This window comes from Phaethon aethereus, assembly GCF_964289735.1.
Source record: "Phaethon aethereus genome assembly, chromosome: 1".
NCBI lineage: Eukaryota > Metazoa > Chordata > Aves > Phaethontiformes > Phaethontidae > Phaethon > Phaethon aethereus.
The window spans coordinates 128,136,531-128,160,760 of NC_138575.1; the positions used below are offsets into that span (position 1 = coordinate 128,136,531).

Consider the following 24,230-nt stretch of genomic DNA (forward strand, 5'->3'; position numbering starts at 1 on the left):
AGCAGCACATTTTGTTCACATGTTCAGGAATAGGAGAGAAAGCTTGCTCCAGTCTCCTCTTTGTCAATGGCTTCGCTGGCCCTCATCACTGAGAGAAGCTTCCTTGACCCCAGTAGCTTCATCTCTGCTTTCTCTGCCTGATTTTCTGCAGAATGTCAGACGAAACATTTATTTTTAAGATATAACAGCTTTCAGAGGATCACTTGAAGTGTTGGTCAAATATATGTGAATATGGTGAAAACAATAAGGATTGCATTTTCTAGTTAGAATTACTTCTGGTGAGTGTTAATTTCACTACTTCTGTGTAGTAGTGAAAACTTCCTGTTCTGTGTTACACCATCACATAGTTGAATTTTATTTAGCTAAAATAAAACTGAATAGTGTTTTTTAAAAAAGATAGCTTCCAAAAATGGGTACAGGATATGCATTGTGCCCTTGAAAAGCCTGTGCCCAAGCGTAGCTGTAACTTTGAGGAATTAATTAGCTTCATGTTTTGTTCTATTAGAAAATGACAAGTTTTCTGTGGATAAGACCTTTGTGCCCTCAGGTATATATAATACTTTTCATGGTAAAATCTAAAATATGGTTTATTATAGTATATAGTAATACATTGTAATATAATGTATTATATTGCTATATATTGTACATGATAATAATATAATATATATTATATAATTACTATATATAAAGTAATATATGAACACAGAAATTGTTCTGTGTTTAAAATGCAAAAGTTTGGTTTTGAGAAATGAGTGAACAGAGTTAAGTGCCCACTCCCACAGAGAATCAATGGGAGGTTCAGTCCTGATTGTCCTTTTGCCCAAACCATTACACCATGAGAAAGGGGATAGCCATTTCCCTCCCTGTATTTATAACAGTAGCATTAGAGGTGTGTGTTTTCAGGGGCTGTAGGAAATGCCATGGATTGTTTGTTAACTCACGTTTGTACGGCAGGCAGGTCTGCATGTTTACCTGAAGTAGTGACCTTTGAAAAGGCCAGACTGCTTATCTCTACTCATCATCAAAGTACTGGTTTCTTTCTTCTCCCCAGTGACTTTGATGCAATAGAAACTGTGTATTGTAATGCTTGTGTAGAAGCCTCTCCCTCTAAGATACTGCAACAGGTACGTCATGGTTTCGGTGTGCATGTACAGGCTTCAGGTACGAGTGTACAAAGGAAGATATTAATGGATTTTTCCACATTCATTCCAAACACAGTGGCATTTGTCTCTGTATATGCAATAGTATTAAGGATTTTTGCGTTACAGTTTTCTGAGATGTAAAAGTATTCTAAGCAATACCATTATTATGGGTGTGTTAGCCTGAGGCGATCAGTGGGCTAAGAGGAGAGTTAGGAAGAGATACTACCTTTTAAAAGAACAACACATTTAGGGTGGGGGGAACAGACACGTTTTCAGTTGTTTAAACCTTTTTCAGAAATTCCAGTCCTGAAAGCACAATAAAACATAGCAAAAATGAGAACTTCAAAAATATGAAAACTGTATGGAACAATACAGTGCTTGGGATTTATCCACGCTCTTTCTGCAGAATGCATTTGTTTTATTAGAACTTAGTTTAGTTGTAGCAAAGAAAGAATACATATATTTTCGTGGAGTAAAATATTCTTAAAAATGCAAAAGGAAATTTTAGTTGTCTGATAGTCATGTCATCAGAGCGGAAACGGTGGTTTAAATCAACTGTGGATGACATAGTGAGGCATCAAATTTAAAAAAACAAATATACTTTTTTAAAAGCGTAGACAATGGAATTTTGCTTATCATGTTAAAAGATCAAAGTTATTAATATGAGAGTAGCACTGTCTTATAGAATGAATTCTGCAACATGTTTCGCAAGTCATTTGGAAAATGTATTAAAATTAAACATGTCTACTTCGCAAGCATGAGTAAGACGTAAGAATTAAGATTGTATTTATGTGTCACTGTTCAAGAGAATGTTTTAAACTTAAAGCATAGCTCCCATTAACAAAAATGGAATTGGCACATGTGCTTAAAGGAAGTCTAAATGACAAAAACCATAGACAGGTGAAAATATAAAGTACGAGTTACTTTGATATTTTATATCAACAGTCTCCCAAGCTTATATTTTTCTATGTTCTCTATTTCTACTATGTTCTTTCATATTTATTTCTCTCTTTGGTATTTGGCATCCTAGTTAACGTAACAATATATGCAATTTCTACCAAAACTGTATTTTCATCTTCATGTGGACAAAATGGCAGTTGACTTATGTACTTTTGATCCAGTACATTGTGGCAGCTTCTGAGTTGCTGTTTCTTACATGTTAGGGTTGATATTTCTTCAGTCTAAAAGTATATAAAATAAGTTTTCCTACCGTTCTGTTTGCAAAAAAAGTCTTTATCTGTTAGTTCGAAATATTTTTCTTGCATTTCATTCAAGTGGAGAGCACATCTCAATTTCAGTTTCATCTTTTTGCACAAATAAATCTAATCTAATATTGATTTGCCTTCATGTTGTGCTCTGATCTTTTGTTTCTGGAGTATTAACAAAGGAATTCCAAAAATAATTCTGTTGTCTGCCAGAAACAAACAAAAAACCTAAAACAGAAAAGGGAGAAGGGGGAGAGAATGAGCAGAGATAAGACACTATAAAGATGTTCCTTCCTTTAAAAAATTAAAACAAAACAAAACAAAAAACTATTGTGTCAGGGGCATCGCATGGAGAGAGCAGTAGCTTCAGATGCAAGTCAAAGACTATTGGTGAGGCAAGGGGAGGATGAGATGGAACAAAAAATTGTCTGTCTGTTACAGGTTTAATAGCAGAGGTGGCATGTTTCCTGTGTGCGTACTGTGCTTCTGCGTAGTTTGTGCTGAGATGTTATTCCTCTCAGGACAGCCTGTTTGCTATTTGTTTCATACACTTAACATTCCACGCACTTAACAAGTGAACTTCATTGTTGAGGTGTTTATACGTCAAAGGAGAGAGTAACTTTTGTACTATTAATTTTGACTTTTTACTTTTTACATCATCTGAGGAAAATAGTTTGGGGTTTTTTTTCCTCTTGTATAATAGCATGTTCATTACAGGGTGGGTGTGCTGAGTCTCTTTGCATAAAACCTGGCTAATTTAAAGCGTGTTTTGTTACTGGTTTTTTGTTTGTTTGGTTGGTTTTTTTAGTCTTCATTGTAACTTTTCCCTAGGATGATCATTCAATAAAGTTAGCAGCATTCCACTAATGTAAATTAGCCTTTCTTGAGGCTGAGAAGGGGACTAGGAGATAGATCTAGATTGATAGTATCTTGCTGGAACTCAGAAAGGGACTTCTCGTTGCTTTCCTGGATGTCTTTTGTGCTCTGGGGATCTGAGTTGCTGCCTTTCCCTTTGGGTCAGTAGTAATTGATCAGCCCACTCCAGAAGCAATTGTTATAATTTGATAGCCATCCAGAAGTCATTGCTTAATAGGGTGATGATTTTAGGTTTTCGCTAGAGAGAAGCTACATGTATCACAAATGCATAAACTTGTCTGCTTTTTGAACAGTTTAAGTTTTCATTGCCACTGCTTTCATTATGCAACTGCTCTGTTGATTCATGAAGGCTTATACCGAGAAGGCTATCAATGCCTAGCTTCTTTTCACACTTAAAAGTGGATTCTTTGTTATTCTGGATGAAAACAGTTCCTGGTTACACACTTTTTAAAAAAATGTTTTGTGTACTAGAATTTATATCTCAAGTAGTCCCAGTAAACTGAATGATGAAATACTTTTTGAAATTTCAGAGCAGAAACGCACTGGAGTTAGAGAGACGCTAAGGGTGGCATTTTGACAAAAACAAAACAAAAGTAGAACATAACTTTTTAATAGAAAAGAACCTTGTCTTTAAAGGCAAAAGTGCTTTAAGAGACATGCCAGACTACATATCAATAGGCAGAAGTTTTTATGATAACTTTATAAAACTTTTATTTCAGTTGATAATGCAATTTGCAAATGTTGAACCAATTATTTTTCTTAGTCTTAGGGTGAAGGCTTTAAGCTAAAATATCCAATCCAATATAAGACAGTAATTCTAAACAGTTTGTTTTGTTTTTTGAACAGAAAATATAATTTTTTTTTCAATTTTATACATTTTTTCACTACCAGCATTTCATAAAAAAGAGGCTGATATTATTTATATGCACAGAAAATAAACTAGTGAAAATGGGCACTATTTGTAGAAACTATTAGGGGAAATGCACTTTTTCTGTACTCAGTTTACTAGGAGTAACTTGTTGAGTTTGAATTTGACAACAGGATGAAGAAGTAAAGGTTCTACAACGTTGTGTCCATTGTAAAAGGTATCGAGGTGTGATAACAATAAACAACTACATGATTGCATAGGTTTTCCCAGCTGAATTACATTTACAAATATCGTGAGGAATAGAAATTAATTCCACTGCACAATATATGTTGTATGTTATTCCAATACCTTTACGTCATTATGCACTTTTCAGTATGGTTACATTCATAAAAACATTTTCTAATCTACTTATAATTATCCATTCCTTTTCAGAACACATTCAGTTTCCTTCTAATATCTGTGATCTCAAAAATTAGCTTCATTATTTCTCTGACCTCATTTATTCCTACTCATGTTGTTAATCACAGTGCTCTTGTACCTTCTCTGTGTCACCACGTAAATGCTTTTCCTGTTATGCAATGCCATGTTTTGTTACTTCTAGTCTTTTTCTGTCTCTCCTGTCTCTTTTAAATTCAGCCTCAAAATCATTCTCTGCTGAATTGATGGCTTTTTCAACAACTCACTCATGTTCAGCCTCCTAATTTTCCCAATTTTAACTTCTCTTTTCGCTATTCAGCCTTGTTTCTGGCTCTGTTCCCATTCTGTGGACATGTAAAATGGCTACTGCAATGGATATGTGATTTAATGCCTACAGTTTATAGTCATCTGTTATGACATTTTATTAAATATGAGTACATTTCTGTGTGATATGGGGAAGTATAATATTGCTTGGCAAAATTTCACCTGTAAAGAACCTGCAATTCTTTTCTGCCACATGAGAGATGTCAGGCAAAATTATCTGATAAAATATGTATGGATTCTGTTTCAACATTCTAATACACATTTGAGAACTAAAATAGTTAATTTAGTTCTAGAAGAATTTAACTTTAGAAAAAGCAACAAAAAGACTCTCAGCAGGTCTGTAATTCCAGAACTAAGAAGTTGCTTTTGCTAGGTCTCAGCTGGAAAGGAGAAAAGTGGAAGATTAAATGGAAGTGTTGAGGAAGAAAGAGCAAATGCAGAGAAGAATATGGCTACAAAATAGTACCTTTATAATGTGTTTTTTAAACTTACAATTTTTGAATTAGTGTCTGTTAAAGAATTTAGCAGCTACATGAGCTACACATCAGTTGTATGTTGTCTCCATAATAAGAATTTAGAACTCTGTAACTCGCTGTTCTTGAAGTACGCTTTAATGCCCACCTCATTAGTAATTATATTTAAATAGTGACTTAATTACTAATGAATTAAGTGAATTTCCTCTTAACAAAAGATGAAGGTAAACTTGGATCATATCAGCACAAATGACCTCACTGCAGTCAGATTTTTATTTAATAACATGTCTTATATTCTAGCCAGTTAACGGAGGTATAATTTAATACTAATTGCAAACATAAATGTATGAGAGAATAATGGTCTTTAGAATATATTTGTCTGTAGTTATTTTAGGATGCCTTTGTTTCATCATCTCAAAATAACAACGGCATATAGTTCGTATCTGCAAGAGAATAAATAATAAGATTCTACTTATTCCTTATATATGCTACACATGCACACATATGTACAAAAACTAGAAACATGTTACCCCCAAAATAGCAATTATGGGTTAATATTTTTCTTGTAGGTCAGAAGCATTTTTCATGCTAAACGGTTCAAAATGCAATGTGAAAATATACATAGCTGCAAAAAAATATCACCTACAAAACAGATTATTTGAAGGCTTGCTGAGGTGCTTCTGTTACCCTAAAATGTCAGGTTTTGCATGTGAGTTCACAATGCAATGTTTTACTCCAGAGTTCCTAACTGGTGACAGTGACAACATTCTGTTTCAATTACAAAAAGATGCAGTTATTTTTGCTGAAGATAATTTCTTTTTTTTTTTTTTAAATTTCCTACTTCAAATTTTCCTTTATGCTGAGGTGGGGGAAAAAGGCCAGATTGACAGTATAATTGTGAAATGCAGGAGGGAAAGGCAGTCAATAAAAAGCTTAAGCAAGAATGACTGATAGGAATCTAGACATCTTTAGATCTTCTGTTACCCACATCATGGAATTTTGCAGGATCTCTTACAAATAGCTAAGTTAACGTTAAGGTATGGAGTATGAAAATACACTAATTTCTGCTTTTGTACACCTCCAGGTAAATTTTGGAGCCTCTGTTGTAAGTCTATGTGACAATAGAATAATTGAAATTAGTCAGAGCAAAGGGGTTTTTTTTTCCAGCATTGTATCCCGTTCCCAGCAGTGACCAATAGCGGATACATAGGAACACGAAAAGAGGTGTGACTGATTAAAAGTACTAAAACATCTCTGTATTCTCACTTACCCTCCACTGATTCGTGGCTCAGAAACTTCCTGAGCTGAAGATGTTGTCTTTATTACTAACAGTCCTCAGTGGATTTTTATCCTGTTCTTCCATCCAGTTGTTTGTCTTTGGAAACATTTAGCAACATTTTTTATATAGTTCTCAGTATGTCCAGAAATACTTCTTGGTAGTTGCTGCTCTTATTTATTGAAAATATTTGTAATATTTTCTGTATTGTTACCCAATTTATAAACCCAAGGCACATTTAGAAGTGGAAAAAACCTGTTTTGTGAGATGATTGCTTGTAATTTCATCTAATTTCTAACTTCTGATTTATTATTCAGAACGTGTGGCAAGGTAGTCATGCTAACAGAATTTGGAAAAAAAAAAAACCCGCATTAAATCACTTGAACCTATTCTGCAACAGCTTTTTTCTTAGCTTTTAATTTTAAATTGAACGTATATTCTTTAAAGCGGCTTCTGTTGAAGAAGAAGAACCTCTTTAATAGAAGCTAAAATATACTTAGGAGAAGTTTAAGTGTAATAAAGATAAACTACATAAGAGCCATGAATGGGTTATACAGCCTATTCAAGCAAATTTGACTAGTTAAGATTTTAGATGAGTGCAAAACCACCTTTCTTAATAATGCCTTCCAACTATAGTAGCACATAATATTGGATACTCTGAAATCTCCAGGACCTCAATCTCAACTTCACAGAAACTAATTAGTACGTCAACTAATTGGGTCTTGTCCCAGAGCCTTTATTTCTCAAAAGGAAAACAGTCATACTGTAGATCTCTTTATAGTTAATTGCTCTTGCTATTGATGCTTTTGAAGGCATTTTGGTATTATACTGTGTGAATATTTAAAAAAAATTTTGGAGTTAAATATTCTTATTGAAGATCCTGACAAGAACTATCAGTATTTGTGGCTGATTGTAGTGATTAAAATAAGCTGAGAAATGTTCTTAATTTTCTTATGTTATAAAACAGTATAGATTATGGCTGTGATATATTTGAGGTTAGAGCTTGGATTAAATTTTATATTTTAGTTGCCTTTGCTGGTTAAAACTCACAGAAAGTAAAGCTAAATGCAATGCAGAATACAGGTCAATTAAAATTTATATGGCTGCAATTCTACAAAAAAAGCATGTTAATGTTTTGTGGTTGCAGGATATTTTATCTTCTGGTCTTTATACTGTAGGATGTTTTGCTCCCCGTGTACCTCTGTGACATTGTGTTTTGTAATTTTGATTTTGATCTGAGGGAGCTGACTTTAATGGAAAGTAGTACTCTGGCATGAAATTCTATGCATTTTCTAAGTCTATAGGTTCATTGCATACATGTGTCCTAAACCAATTTATTTTAATGTGACTTCTGTGCTGAAATTCAGCAATGACTTTCATTTCATTCATCTTCTGATGATGAAAGAAACAGTGTTGTCACTATTTGTTGATTTTATTTTTGGAATGTGAGCTGTATTATATAAATAATTAGATTTGACTTCTAGCTATTTTTCTAGGCATTCATTAGTGATATTTTATTTTTTCACCAGCGATTCTCTTATAGCACAGGTATCTTTTGTGAAGTATACTGAGAGACGATCTATTTTGTGAACAGCTTCAGCAACAGAAGTCCAGTTGATCAGATTTGTTAATAAAAATTGCACGAAGTATCCTCACGTTTTTAAGAACGAATTACATGATTTATAAATTAGCACCTACAGATTCCATGGAAGTTCATAGTAATTGCAAGATTTGAAAAACAAACTAACGCACAGCAGGCTTACTTTCATAGATGATTTTTCTGGCCAATAATCAGCAATGTCTGGATCCATTATACATGGTTCACGGGTTGCAGATTACTCTTCTAAGTAAACCCAACAGGAAATATGTTAGAGTGCTTGTAAATAAAGGTTTGAAAAAATATGCAGCTTGGAAAATTTAATGCCGTTTCAATGATCTTTGTGAACTTAATTTCATTTTTTGACTTCAATTTTTAAGCTCAGCTAATTGATTCAGTTTCCGTTTTCCGTTACCAATTTTGCCGGTTCTGTAATCATTTAAAAAAAAAAAAGTGATAAAGCAATGATGTGATCTATACTATGAGAATTTGTTTTCATAATTTGTATTATTTCCCTGACAGATATAGTTAAAATCAGTAGAGTACCCACTGGTAGAGCTTCTGGAGAACCCAGAACGTTTGCTCCTTCTTGTCTGAACGCTCTTGTGTAGTAGAGAGTTCCTCACAACATATACGGCGCTGAATTTAAAAATAAATAAATAAGTCAATCAACCTTTATGTATACTTTTTTACCTCTTCCACCCACTTTAAATCCGTCACTGTCTTGAACCTAAATTAACTCAGCATAAAGTGAGTGCAAAATTTTTGTAGCAGCTATAAAGTTTATGCTATTCATTATTGGGGTTTTAATATACCTTATCAATTTCTGGTTCTCATTTGTTCTTTACCTCTGTAGCTTGTGATTATCTTTTTTATTTCTCTTCTTATTAAACTCACAAGCATATAACCATATAACAGTATGCTTCAGAGAAGCATTTTTCCCAGGGAAAGTTTTCTATTGCACACAGCCTTGTAGTACTACCAGTTCATGAGACTGTGTAACTCTTCTGCTTCTAGTTTATAGAGTGTTTATAATGATAGAACATTTTGTAACTTCACCAAAAGGTAATGGGGAGGTGTTGAGAAAATATTGTAGATCAGGTGTGTTTGCCTCACGTTGAATTAAAAACTTCAGGCAAAGCAGCTAATCTGTTTCTGAAGACCACATTAAGAAGCAATTAACTGTTTTGTCTGTATTATAAAATAACTGTCCATTTCTTGAAAAGCTCTCACACCTCTGTGTTCTTCAAGGGATTTTAAACTAGCCTGGGGATAATTGTTATTTCAAGAAAGGGCTCAAATTTAACCAAGTTATAAATCTCTTCAGAATCATAGGTTTCCCCACTTTCAGGGTGTACTTAAATTTTAACAGCTAACACTATAGAGACAGAGACATACGAGACCTAAGCAGTAGAAACTAGAATCAGTTGCGAAGAAAAATGGGTCTAACCTGAAGGGTTGATGGTGGTGAAACTGGATCAAGGTAAAACTGGATCAAGTATGGTTTGAAGTAGGTGGCTCAAAAATTCCACTTCAGAGGCAGTGACAGAGTTCAGAATTTGTACATTTTTGTTTTGAGCTGACATTGAATATCTGCCAAACCAAACTGCGCATTTCATGTAGCACTGCCAAGGGAAAGAATTCCTTTTATGAAAGTTTACTTAAAAAAAAAAAAAAATCACACACACAGGTTTTTCCTCTGTTAAAGGAGTATTATTAAGGTTAATTGCCTAGAAGGATAAAAACAGTAGAATTCAAGTTGCGTGGAATATTGTAAATTCAGTGTCTTATGTAGATACATTATGACAGAGCTTTTAATTACAGAATTGGTATCCTTATATCCTTCAGTGAACTGGATGTGACTGTTGTACAATGAAGTCTGGACTGTGTGATAAAGGAGACTGTTGCTTTTGTGAATACTGTTTACTGCAGAAGTTAGACAGAGAGAGGATATCTCAAGGTCCTCCTGAGTTGCCCATGGCTGTATGGGTAAGGAGAGAGAGACATAATTCAACTACTGCTACGCATCTTTCCCTTTCTCTCTTCCCTGCCTGTTGCATAGCTCTACTCACCTATATTGCATATATCTCTTCTTCCACAGGTCAGCACTGCAGCTGAACACTTCTGTGAAAGATGTTAAGTGAAGGAGCAGGGGATTGCAGAAAGGCAGCTCCATGCTTAAAACTCTTGAGTGCTGCTCAGAAATATTCTTTACCTCAATTACAGTGTTACGTTGAGGACTAAACCAATGGAGCACTGAGCACTTGGTTACAACTGGATTCACTGGGAAATATGCTTTGAACTAAATTATTATATAGGACCCTGAGAAATCAGGCCTTATACATCATGAACCAGTGACCTTGAACTATTGTGTCTTTTGTTTTTCTTTCCAACACATGAAAAATAGAGGGAATATGTGAATGCTGCTGAAGCATTGGGGATGTTGGAGCTGTGGGGAAACCAGCAAAACCCCCTACTGAGTATAGAAAAAAAAGCGCAATGAGACAAGGATTTAGCTTTGCACACTAAATGATAACAGTAAAATACAATATTATTATCGATATGAATATTATTGCTCATAATGTTACTATTGATAGTAACAGTAATAATTATTGAATGCTGCCTATTCTGTGCACTGAATGAGATTAAGTAAATTTTATTTTTTTGGCAGTTGATGTTGTTATCTTTATAATAAATAAAAGTGCTCCTTTATAGCCTTTTATGTAAATTTTTCCTCACTGTCCCTTCTGAGACATTGAGCCAAATGTTCAAGGCAGTTTTCTACCAGCAGGTAGAAAATCTCTTCCTGTATGTCATTGCATTTTTTAACTGGTTTCCCTTTATTCCAACAGTTATTTAAGATCAAATTTATTGAGTAGTCCTCTTTTTTTATTTCTGCTGCTTTTTTGTAGAAGCTCATCTCTGAGATTTAAGTGAACAGTTCTCTCCAAGGACATATGGTGTGACAAAAAAACACTATTTCAGAGCAGTGGCAGTATTTTTTCTTTTAAACCATGATTCTTTTTCTGCATTCAGATTCTGCATATGCAGATGTGGATGGCTTCTGTCCTCAGCATTATCACTTCATGAACCTTCAGTTATCTCCCTGAACAGGTTAATGTTAATACTATTGAATTCCATTTATTTGGGGAACTTGATAACCAAGAACAGTAGCTTTAGTAAGTACCATACAGCAGACCATATTACTCCTCTAATTAAGAAAACCACTGTGTTATTTGCTGATGTGTTGAGTTGCCGATGTGTTTGCAATGGTAATTATGAGAAGGCCTCTTATAGAGACTGCTGGGAGGCTGCAGCATGTGACCTTTTTTTATTCTTTTTTAAATAAAGCTGTAATTCCCTTAGCCAAGACAAGACTTAGAAAAGTTCCAGTAGCTATCAACTGACTATAGGCCAAATGTTCTATGGCATTTGTGTATTTTGTAATAAAGACAGCTTTATCAGCTATCAAGGACAATATTATAAAACTGCTTTACATGTAGAAATTCTAACGAATAAGAAATTCTTTTCAGATTTTCCATTAGCAAAGTTTAGTCAAATGTTACTGCAGCTGGTTGGTTGCTGTTTGTTGTGCTCTATTCTGCAATAGAGGGTTGTTACTTCTAGGCAAAGATGGTGGAATAGACATTAGTCTTCCCTTTTTCCCTTACCTATAAAATATATAACAGAAGTATAATATTATTATATAATGGAACAACAAAGTTTTTAACAGATTACTGGAGGAGAAGGTTTCCAATAATAGAGAACAGAGCCTCATGTGAAACAGATAATATTCCTTGTTTTATGCTCAACTACTTCAGATAGCTGAAAAATGTGGTTTCTTTACATCATTCTGTTTGGTTTTGGTTTTTCTAGTGCATTGGTAGAGACAAAGTTTGAAAGGTTGGAACTTATAAAGGATGCCCAGGTTCTTAAGGCTGACAATGTCTAATTCCAGCCAGAGGTACCTGTGTAAGGGGAGGCTCAACCCACACAACTGTGCTCTTAATAAATCACAAGAATGATTCCCTTACTGAATAGAAAAAAAGTGATTGTACAAGATGAAATACAAATTTAAAAAATTCTGAACAACTGTTCCCCCTTCCACTGTGTCTATGCAGGCTGGTTCTTGCTTCTGCCCTTTATTTCAGTCGGTTCTGTGGCTTTCTGTGTTTTGGCAAGTGGAACTAAGTATTCTCTTGTTCCTGGGCAGTTTCTCTTTTGCTCAACCCTGATGCTTGGCTTGTCTGGCTCCAAGGTCTGTGCTGTGACTCTAGCACATGCCACACTGAGCTGTCTAGAGAACTTTCTGTCTGCAAGCAGGTTCAGTGGCTCGTCAGGCAGAAGTCATGTCCCTCCATCCAAGGGCATTCCACATAGCCCAGGCAGTCTTCATAATGCAATATAATAGAACAGTCAAAAAAGTGAACATGCTGCTAATGTCTGTCCCATACAGTCAGACCAACGTTGGTGCGGAGCTCATATGTGAGCAGAGCAAACCTATAGCTGCCTGGTCCTGACTGCACAGGTGCACTCTTAGTCCTTTGTGTAGCAAGACATTCTTCCCTACAAGTAGGAGTTGCGTATGCCAAGAGCTTCCAAAATTTTCACCTTTATACTGTGGAGTGTAGGGATGAGTGTGATAGCTTTTAAACTGGTTTGAGCATTATTTGGGGTGAGAGGGTAAAGATTCCTGAGGCACTCACTGTGAATGAGTTTAAAGGAGACATTGAAACAGTATGGGAACAGGCCTAAGAAATAATGTTCAGACATACAAGAAAAGCACGTTTCTCCTTGCGAAAAAAAAGCCCTCAGGTAAAGTGACAGTAGGAAAAAGAACATACTTTCAGGACCTTGTTACCTTTTACTACTGGTGAGTAGGGGTGAAGGGTCATTAGTTAATACTGAAAGTTTATCCTAGGGTGAAAATTTCATCTTTCTTTATGTGAAGAGTACTCTTATTTATGTGTTATGTAGAGACCAAATGACCTCACAGTGTGACATGATAGCACCTGAAATACATGTCCCCTTCGAATGTGCGTTGTGGAAGAATTGAAGAATAGTGGGTAGACTAGGCATTTCAAAAGAAAGAAATCATAATTTTGTTGTAGGTGTATGGTGAAAGTAATTCCTTTCAGTCACAGTCAGTTGATTTAATACATGCAGATGAAGTCATATTACTGTTTGGAGCCATGACTCCTAATTGCTTGAATGGGAATTGGCTGCCCTAGAGACGCAAGTACTGTGTGTCTTGTCATCAGTAATACATCAAACAGCAATATATTTTGTAGTCGTAACAAAAAACTCAATATAATTAAAACCCTTAAGTAAACACAGGTTAAAAAATTTCCCTAGAGAGTTAATAAAGCCAGTATGTTTTGACAAGCTGTGTGGAAAAAAGGGTCAAGCAGCTACTAACCAAAACCTGCTTTGATATTTTTTCCAAGTACAAGTGTGGTGAAGTAAGCCAGCTAAGTAGAAAATCTTTTTGTGAACCACTGACTGACTTGAGCATGTATGAAACAGTTTTATATTGTTAGAAAATTCAATCATTCCAGGTAGTTGGCATCTTTCGTTCCTGACTCTTAATACTATCTTACCTGTCTTCACAGTTCCCAGTCTGAGTCATTTTGCCAACCCAATTGGTTCAATTTTTTTCACTTGCTTTCAGTTGACTTCTGTCAACTTGTATGCTCTGAATCCCAAGGTGCAAGATTTTCCTTTAATGCCAATAAAGTCATTATTTTTCTTTTTCAGTTTTTATTTGTGCCAACTGCACCTAACAGAGTAGTTGAAGAGATTAATTTGCCTTTGCCCTTTCCTGCCAATAGTTCCAGCATTTTCTTTCCTTTGTAATGTACTTTCTTTCATATCGCCTGATTCTGGCTTTTTTCCTCTCAACGTGCACGTTGCCTGAGCTCTATTGACTTTGAATGAACTAATAATTTACTGCATCTCAAAACTGCAGTTGCAAGGACAGGCCAATTCATCCGGGTGGAAACATCTGCAGTACAAGTGGGACCACTGAGAAAATCAGGTACTAAAAATCTAGGCTGTCTCAACTGAACAAGCAAAACCTGCAATTTTTCAGATTTATGATAAGGCAAAACCTAGGTGGATTTTCATATGAATGGCAAAAAAAGAAAACATCTTCCAGACCCAGGATATTTTTATTCACAAAGGCTGTTTTGAAATCCTTAGCAAAAAGAAAATGCCAGCCTCATTTAGAACAAGGAAATAGTTAACATTATAATAACAAACAAACCTAAGAAGATACATTGGTCAGATTATTACCACAAATAATTGAAATATTCTGTCAGACATTATCTGTTAAGAAAACAGTCTTGATTATTGCAAAAACCATTTTAGAATTTAACACATTAACAGTTATAATTTGGCAGATTTAAAGACACATAAAATAAGATTTTGTAATGAGAAACTTAGAGGAACTGAAAGAATAAGCAGTGGTATCTGTCTTACCTGGTAGGAGTAATGATTAGAGGGTAAATGTGTGCTACTTTCTGAGGCTTTATGTCTGAGTTCTAAATTTCTAGATATCTAGAGCCAGATTCTGCATCTTTTTTTACAGTGAAATAGGCAGTTTCTGAAGGAAGAAAATATAGAAAGTAAATAGGAGTGCTGGAATGAACCCCAAGTCTTTACTGCAAAACTACTTCCTAAAACAGTCCAACTAATTTCTAAAATTGAGAATCAGTCTTTATGAACTAATAGAAACGTTCTTGGAGAATTTACTAACACGTGTCCAAACCTAGTCCTCCCTTTAGTAACATAACGCAATAGTAGGTGAGGAACATTTCCTCCCCTCACTTTCTTATTCTGAAGCAGCTGCAAGCTTGTGGTTTAGACTCTTATACAGCTGCCAGGCATATTCTAGAGGACAGTATATGGGTCCAGAGACCTTTTTTTCCTTCTAGGTCAGTCCATAACCATAATAACAACCAGGACTATTTTCCATGTAAAAATGGCTGGCCATTTTTCAAAATAGTCTGTGAGCTGACTGGCTGACTGATTCCTAGCTAGATGTGGTGCAGTCTCCATCAAACATCTGAATACTTCATGTCATTTTTCCCTTCAACATTTATGTCATCACACATGCATTGTTTTTCAGTAGATTACTCTCTGTAAATGTTTTGCTTTGACTGCAGCCAGTCAGCTTTGTTTTGCATAATCATTAAATAGTTTTTGACTTAAGAATGAAACTGCATGCATATTTAAGCAGCTTTTTTCCTAAGTATAACCTTCCTAGCAATATATGGCTATAACAATTTGACTTCAGTACATGTGAATTGTTTTTCATTCTCTTTAAACTTATGGTTAGAAACAGCCATCACAACTTGTATCAGATGTCTCTATTAATAACTCTTTGTTCTCAATATAGTATATGCAATACCTTAAAATTATATTTTTTTCCTCAGTATTTCAGGAATTCTGAAAAGATTTCATGTAAATTCAGAAATAAGGACACTGACAGAAGGTGTTGGCTTTGTGTTGTTTGGTTGGGTGGTTGGTTATTTGGTTTTGGGTTTTTTTTTAATTGATTTGCCTACCAGTATGATTTATAAAATTCAGAGTTTTCATTGTGGTTTGTGGTATATGGATAATTTCTGTGTGGATTATTTTTGGTGCTGTAGAATCTGCATACTTACATATGGTTTGTGTTATGGAATGAATAATCTTTATGTAGATTAATATTACTTGGAGACACTTTGGTTTTGTTTTTGTTTTTTAATACAGAGTGTGTGGCATAGGCATTAGGTCAGTAGCTGCCCACTTCCAAGTGTGAATGTTTAACTTAGTGTTTGATATTCCATTTACAGCTGAGCCCACAGTATTAATTTCTGCTGTTTTGAGCAGTAGTTTTTCATTCTATATGCAGGATGAACAAGGATGTACGGTTGTCTTTTGGAGAGCTAACAGCACAGACGGAAGTAGTGAAGCTGCAGTATAACAGTGGATTTTAAAATATATATTTTGTCAAGTCAAAATCAGAGGCACATGTTTTTGTATTTGTAGACTTTTTACAATGTGAATATTCTCTGCTTATGTAGATTTAGATCAAGGTGGCCGTTGCTCTACTCTGTCTTGTTAACAGAGAATGTGCTTAAAGATGCAGAAGGAAATTTAGCACAGCTTTGAAAATGTGTAACTATGGCTTGATTTTATCAATGAAATCAGTGAGGATGATTTGTTTTAATTCATTTGATGATCCCAGGGGGTCCCTCCATATGTCACTGTCAAATCTGAACACAAACACTCTGCATGCTCAACGCACTCTAGAATAACATGATGTTACTACTATTTCAGCTTCTGATTATTATTCTCTTCATTTTAATTTTTATTTTCCACAAAATACATGGGGAAAGAGAAGGCATTATGATCTAGTAACTTTATTAAGCCTCAGTAGTTGAGAACTATTCAATCATGCTATTCATAAATGTGTATTTTCTTTTTTTTTTTTTTTAAACTATCTATGCTTCAATCACAGTGACTGTCTATTCCTCTGCTTTGTCACCTCGTGACTGATCCAAGGTCTTTGCTGGAAGTGATGGTGTAATATTTGAGGGAAGATGAAAAAGTTATTGTTTCCCCCCTCTATGAAATTTAAGGATTACTGACACCATTCTGCAAAGTGCTTTTGTTATACTTCCTCTAGCCCTTTTCTGATTTCATTCTGTCAAAAAATGGCCATTTTTTGAATGAGAACACACTTTGGAATACCTGCCAACTAACTATTTTGGTTTCCATTTACGTTAGAGCATTTGATTGTCTTTACATTTCTTCAAGAGTTACCACAATGGTGCAGAAGTTAGTCTGCATTGTTTTGCCATTGAAGGGCATAAGTCCAATATTTTTTCAATGCATTTCCATGTAGTACTTGTAATAGCATGAGAAAGCAGTGAAAATGCTGATCAACATAGCAAGGGAAAATTATACTGAGTAGTTGTTCATCTAAATAAAAGTTGTTGGGGGTGCTTTGTTAAATACTTGTCATACATGAGATGATATTCTGTATCAGATTTAGAGAAAGGAAGATTTTCTGATGGAGACTTCTCAAACAAATAGCTGACAGAGACCATCACAGATGTCTCTAAACACGATATCCCTAGTCTCACTCAGCTGTTAGAGCATCTTTTTTTCCCCCAGCGTATCAGATGTGGAGAAGAGAAGGCTTCAGGGAGATCTTATAGCAGCCTGCCAGTATTTAGAGGGGGCTTATAAGAAAGCTGGGGACAGACATTTTCGCAGGGCCTGTTGTAATAGGACAAGGGGTGATGGTTTTAAACTAAAAGAGGGCAGATTTCAACTAGGTCTAAGGAAGAAATTTTTGACAATGAGGGGGGTGAAAGACCTCCACAGGTTTCTCAGACGGGTGGTAAATGTCCCATCCCTGGCAGCATTCAAGGTCAGGTTGGACGGGGCTCTGAGCAACCAGATCTAGTTGAAGATGCCCCTGCTCACTGCAGGAGGGTTGGACTTGATGACCTTTAAAGGTTCCTTCCAACCCAAACTCTTCTATGATTCTATATTCTGTACAGTATTGTTATAGAAAGGAAAAAAATCATTACATATGCAAAAATAATGATAAAGTAATTCCTTTCCACAATAGACTATATACTACAAAAAACTATCTTGATGAGGAAAGGTGGTGTGGTTGGTAATTTCTTGCTACATTATATACTACTTAAAATCTGGAGTTGGCCACAACTGAAATATTAATTTGTGCAACAGAAATATACGTTGAACATTTTCTGTGCTTCATTGTTTATATTCCTGTAAGATAGTACTGTCTTTAAACCAAAAAACCAAACTATTGAGTTAATCAGATTTCCAAGCTTGCTTTTCTGATGCAGATTTATTTACTGAACATTGTTTTTAACGCATGTGTGGTGATGAAGTTATGATTGGTGTTTTAATTGGCCTAATACACATATGACAGAGGGTTTCACATAAATTGTATGTGATTACTTGATCTATACAATTCAGAATTAATTTGTTGTGAAGATGAAGATTGAAGATTTTGTTTTAAGTGATTGTGTTACATTTATTACACTTCCTCTTTCTAGTTATAAACTTTGACTTTCCATACTAAACTGCAGTGAAAAGGCTTTAGACTCTGCTTTGAGTGTTTTACTGGCACAAGTATGTCAGTAGAGACAGTTTCTGCTAACTACAAAAACATTAAGTGTCTTGGTATCATTTTTTGTAAAAGCATAAACATATTTTAATGCAAACAGTTTGTTTTTTTACTAACTTTTGTACTTAGCAAAGTAATTAAACTTCTTCAGAACTTTTCAAAAAATTTATGGAATGACATCTTCCATAGCAAATATGTATTTCTTGTTTCTCTTTTGTCCTAGTCTTCTACTATTATACTGATACATAAATACTTGTTATTGATTTCTCTTAACTTTAAGAAGTAAAGCATAAGTGTGAATTCTGTGCTTTTAAGAGTCACCTGGCTTCTAAAGTATAAATATAAAGGTGGCCTTTGTGGGAAAAAGAAATCAACAGTAATGTACTTTTTGGTTTTAAAAGGTTACGATTTAGCATGAGATTTCTGAGCTTTTTCAACTTTCTAGAATGGTTTTAACAAAATGGGTGTCTATGGATTGCTCACCCTAGTATTGCATGTAGTGTAAAGTGTTTTTCTTTTTTATATTGTGTTTTAGATAAATTGTCCGCAATGTCAGCATGTGACTTACTGCTTTTTTGATAATTTTACTAGCTGCTGTGGGAAATAAATTTCTCTCTCATTTACAAGAGGAAATACTTGAATAAGAAATAGTAAACTAGAAATGAAAAATCAGATTATTTACTGAAAAAAAATAAAAACTGTAGAGATATAATTTAAATATTGTCACCATTCAGAAAAATTGCTATGAATTTTGAATTTTAGAATAAAATATCTAACTTAATCTGAGATTTTTTTATTTCCCTCAATCTTATCTGATTTTTGTCAATTAACTGGTTTTATACTAATAAATAGTTCCACACATTAGTCATCCGATATTTTTTGTTTTATAAAAAACTGGGGTTTTTGTACAAGACAATGACATTCTGTTCACTCCTTTGTACAACTGTCTGAGAAGACATTATCTGCATTACTCTTACAATTTTGGTTTTGATCAGTTTGTAGAAAGTGTTGAAGAAAAGACATTTAGCACCGTGCGGATGGGGTCTGAAATGGATCTTGAAAACTACCAAACTGCTTTAGAAGAAGTACTCTCATGGCTTCTCTCTGCTGAAGATACATTACAAGCACAAGGAGATATATCCAATGATGTAGAAGTTGTTAAAGAACAATTTCACACCCATGAGGTATATGTTCATGCTAATCTTCCAGGAGGTATTTCTCTGCTTCTATCCCATAAAAAAGTCAAAAATACAGAACAAAGATAGTTCTACTTTATTTTATTTGTTTTTCTTGTATTTAATTTTGATTTGGAGAATTTAAAGGTAGTACTGGAGACTGTGCCCTATGCAAAAAGTAAAAGTGTTTATTTCTGTTTTGTGTTACAAGGTTTGGGAAGGGGTTGAAAAAATGAAAAGCGAAGTTGAAAACGAGCTTTGGAAAGTGGTGACATTGAAGATATTTCTCAAAGTCTGCTCTTTCCTTCCAAAGAGTCAAACTTAAAACTGGATTTTTTTTTTATTGTCAGGGTTTTATGATGGAATTAACAGCTCACCAAGGACGTGTTGGCAATGTTTTGCAAGTTGGAAGTCGACTTCTAACAATTGGAAAACTTTCAGATGATGAAGAGAATGAAATCCAAGAACAAATGAATCTACTTAATTCTCGATGGGAAAGTCTCAGGGTAGCAAGTATGGAAAAACAAAGCAAGTAAGTAACATGTCAGGTAACATAATATATATGGAGTTTGACTGAGACAATCGTGAACTGGACTAACAGCCGGGATTTTCTCTCACTTCACTATGAACAGAACTCCATATCAGACCTTTTTTAACCTGAAATTTGATGTATAGTGACTTCTAAGCTTGGGTGTTGTTTTGAGACTGGAAGCTGCACAAATCAGCAGTTATCAACAACTTGGACATTAATAACATTTTAACCAAAATTTATATAACCTATCTCACTTTTTTCCTGATTGTTTCAACAAGTATGACACAATATTTAGCTGTAAAGGAGGCAGCCTTTACTGAGATACAAAAAGAAAAGTGAAACAAATCTTTAAGACCTGTAAAACTTGATTCCATAAAAATAGTAATTGGGAGCTTAGCTTTCCAGGAAATATTGTCATGATTTTATCTGAGAACAAATTACATTATTCAAAAAAAGGGCAAGTCCTATAGCTTAAGGACTTAAGTATTTACTTAAGCTTAGTATTAACAAATACAATTAAAACTAGAAAAATCATCTACTAATTAGTCATATTATTCTTTGAAGCATTTTTAAGATTTTTGTGTCTTATTTTGAAATTTTGATTTACATAGTGCTATCTAATATAAGAAACTCCTTAAAGGTAAGAGCTTGTGGTTATGGCACAGTAGCATAATTTGTTTTGCAGGATACAGAGTGATTAAACCAGAAAAATTATTGAAGGTGTTTTTTGTGTGAGTTGCCTTCCTTATCTTAAGAACATGTCTGTTACTTACCTGATCTTTCACATTTCTTTTTCTCAGCCTCTCTTCTTTTTTCATTTTTTGTGGATATTTTTAATCCCTGTCTGATATAATAACTCCGTTTCAAACGCATGTGACCAAGTCTTACTTTGTCCTGAGGAATTTTGTCCAGGTGAAAGTATTGAAAGTATTTCACTCACAAGCAATACATTAGCATGCTAAAATAAAACAGCCTGGTTTTTTAATTTCTTCCTCCCGCCCTTCTCCAAATAGGATTCTTTACAGTAAAGCATCTCAGAGTGATAAACTTAATGCAACAGAGAGGAAAACTTAATGCAATTTACCACTTTATGGGGAATTCCACAACTATTAAAGCACATTCAATTCAATGGAAAAGTATTTTGTATTTGAAACTTATGAGGGCCATACCATAAACAAAGATTATTATAATCTCCTGAGGTATATGAATAAGTACTAAAACTGCTATCAGATGTTTATAGAAGTAATTTGAAAACCAGAAAGTACTTAGAGAATGGGAAGAAATAAGAAACATTATTTTGCTTAAGAATCCACTGTGACTGAATTATTTTATGTGTTTATTTCATTTTCAAGTTCATGGTCCTTGCTTCAGAATAATATCAATATTCTATATAATAAGTATTTATTTCATCATATCTTGGTTTTCTTAAATCAAATTTGCTTTACTTTAGTAAGTTTTCTGTACCATTTATTTCATGTATTACTAAAAACATCATATCTAGGGTGCAACATTGTATTTAATATTTCTACTGTCTTGGTTTAGAACACCAAGTGAGACAATAAATGCACACTTCAAAGTGAAGGAGGACTGAGTTAGATCTGAGATAGCTAATCCCTTGTGAACCATGGGTTATAATAAAGCAGGATATCAGATTCCTGTACTCTATATGTAAAAAAAGAGAGAGATTAGAGTGGGAAAGGTACTAAATGTGTCTTCTGGTCATTTTGATCAATAATTAATACACAATTTCCAGTAAAAAAAAGCTCTGAAATCATAGTACATCATGAAGATCCATGGTGCTCTGTTCTTAGGAAAAAAAGTATTGAGAGAGGTAATACAGAAAAACATTACTGTTTGATATCCACTGTTTAGAGATTTGGATTAGTGGAGACCTTCCCATTTCTTGGGACCATTTTTTTTCTTCAGTGTCTCAAGTTCTTTTGAAGTTTCAGTTCCTGCTTATAGTTGTTTCTGTCATTTGTTTTCTTTGGTCATTTCCTTCCAAGAGCTGGAGTCTTTAAAAATTGTTACTCTTTCTAGGAAGTAGCACACCTTCACACCACTCATGACGTAACACCCAGTACTATCTCAGTGCCATCTGGGACCAGTGAGGGACCATTCAAGAAACAAGTGTAACTAAAACCTTATTTCAAAACAAACTTTAAATTTTTAAAAATTGTTTGCAAGATTTGATTTCCATAAAGTTAGCTCATCTCAGTGTTTGCCTGCAGTTTCTTCCCTTTTCTGTATCTGCTGCTCTGCACTAGAAGTTATGCTTCATGTCCATGTACTCCTCAGGATTCTCTTGATCACCACTTGAACCCTTTCTTTGCTTCCCAGACTGCCTTTCACATTTCTTCTCCATTACCACTTCTGTTTCAAGAAACTCTGTTTTGGCTTCCTATGGCTACTAATACCACTTGATTATGGATATGTTTTAGTGGGCATGGTGGTGTTGGATTGATGGTTGGACTTGGTGATCTTAAACGTCTTTTCCAACCTTAATGATTCTGTGATTCTGTGATTATTCCTGTTTCAGAAGTCCTCAGCCAATTTTTTTTTTCATCTATCCAGATACAAGTGCTAATCCTGAGATAAATCATTATTGTTGTTGGCTGCCCGAAGAAAAAAAAAGTACAAACAGCTTCTTTTTTGTAACAGCTAAGTTTTTATGATTAAAATACCCAAGTCTTAGGAATTTTTTAATAATTCATTTTGCATCCCTGTTTGAAAATATCTCATTCATTCTTGTTGCCAGTTCCTTTTGGGGTATTTGAAGTCTCTCTGTTTCTGTTATCTGGTTAAACTTCTGTTTGATGAAAGAAATGAATTTCTATGTAACAAAGATTTACCAATAGTAAATTTATTATTTGCATAAACTTGTTAAAGTTTATTTTGGGAAGGCCTTTCATCTAATCCCCTGTTCTTTTTAAAGAAGACCATATCAAAGACAGAAAGACAGTGGCAGAATGATGGAGGTTCAGTCAGGTTTAGTGCTGGAATTCCATCAGCCAATCAGTCCCCAGCGTGTATCATTCCAGGGGTTCTTCCTTCACAGGTGCAGGACTTTGCATTTGTCCTTGTTGACTGTCATAAGGTTCCTCTTGGCCTGTCCCTACAGCCTGTCTAGGTCCTTCTAAATGTCAGCTCTGCCCTCAAGTGTAAAATGTGACAGTTAGTATATACACAGGATTCAGAGTATTTTTTTATTCCTAAATTTATGGATAATCCCAAGGATTGCTTGTAAACTGTGGAATAGTATCTAAGAATGGAGTATGAGTTAGCTGAGATAGCTACAAAGAAAGCATCAAATAGCACGGGAAAATTAGTGACTTCGTTTTACAATGTGAGTTAATACTGTGTACACAATACTTATTTTCAACTACATAAATAGCAAATAGTAATTATATAAATATTTCACCAGAGACCAAATGTAATTTTGGGAAGATTCAAAACTGGAAGGAATTTTTGGTAATTTTTTTTTTCAAAAAAGGTAGGAAATAAAATAAATAACAACCAACAATAGAAGTGATGAAGTTTCAGACATATGCCTTACAGTATGAGCAGGCTACAAATGAGATAGGGAATTTCACATATTACATCAGCATGACATTGACAGATGTTGAATCCTGGTAGTTCAAAAGAATTTAAATGTGTACCAAAAACTAATCATCTACATGTTCAATGCAATCTTCTGTGGTGTTATGTTTGAAAACTATTATCCTGGGCTGCATCCAAAGCAGTGTGACCAGCGGGTCAAGGGAGGTAATTCTGCCCCTCTACTCCACTCTGGTGAGACCCCACCTGGAGTCCTGCATCCAGCGCTGGAGCCCTCAGCACAGGAAAGACATGGACCTGTTGGAGCGGGTCCAGAGGAGGGCCACCAAAATGATCAGAGGGGTGGAACACCTCTCCTGTGAGGACAGGCTGAGAGACTTGAGGTTGTTCAGCCTGGAGAAGAGAAGGCTCTGGGAAGACCTTCTTGCAGCCTTCCAGTACTTAAAGGGGGCTTATAAGAAAGATGGGCACAGACTTTTTAGCAAGGCCTGTAGCAAGATGACAAGGGGAAATGATTTTAAACTAAAAGAGGGTAGGTTTTGACTAGATCTGAGGAAGTCATTTTTCACAAGGGTGGTGAAACACTGGCCCAGAGAGGTGGTAGATGCCCCATGCCTGGCAAACATTCAAG

The 24,230-nt window shown here is 34.9% G+C and overlaps 1 protein-coding gene across 4 annotated transcripts in view; it reads left to right on the forward strand.

Moving 5' to 3' along the window:
* DMD (dystrophin) overlaps positions 1-24,230 on the forward strand; it is a gene marked incomplete at both ends in the record, with an annotated part of 1,339,794 nt that overhangs the window by 484,937 nt on the left and 830,627 nt on the right. For all 4 annotated transcript variants that reach the window (XM_082008889.1, XM_082008891.1, XM_082008888.1 and 1 more), the window contains 2 exons: positions 19,330-19,518; positions 19,860-20,041. In XM_082008889.1, the coding sequence (XP_081865015.1) occupies positions 19,330-19,518; positions 19,860-20,041 (371 nt within the window). The remainder of the gene's footprint in view (positions 1-19,329; positions 19,519-19,859; positions 20,042-24,230) is intronic.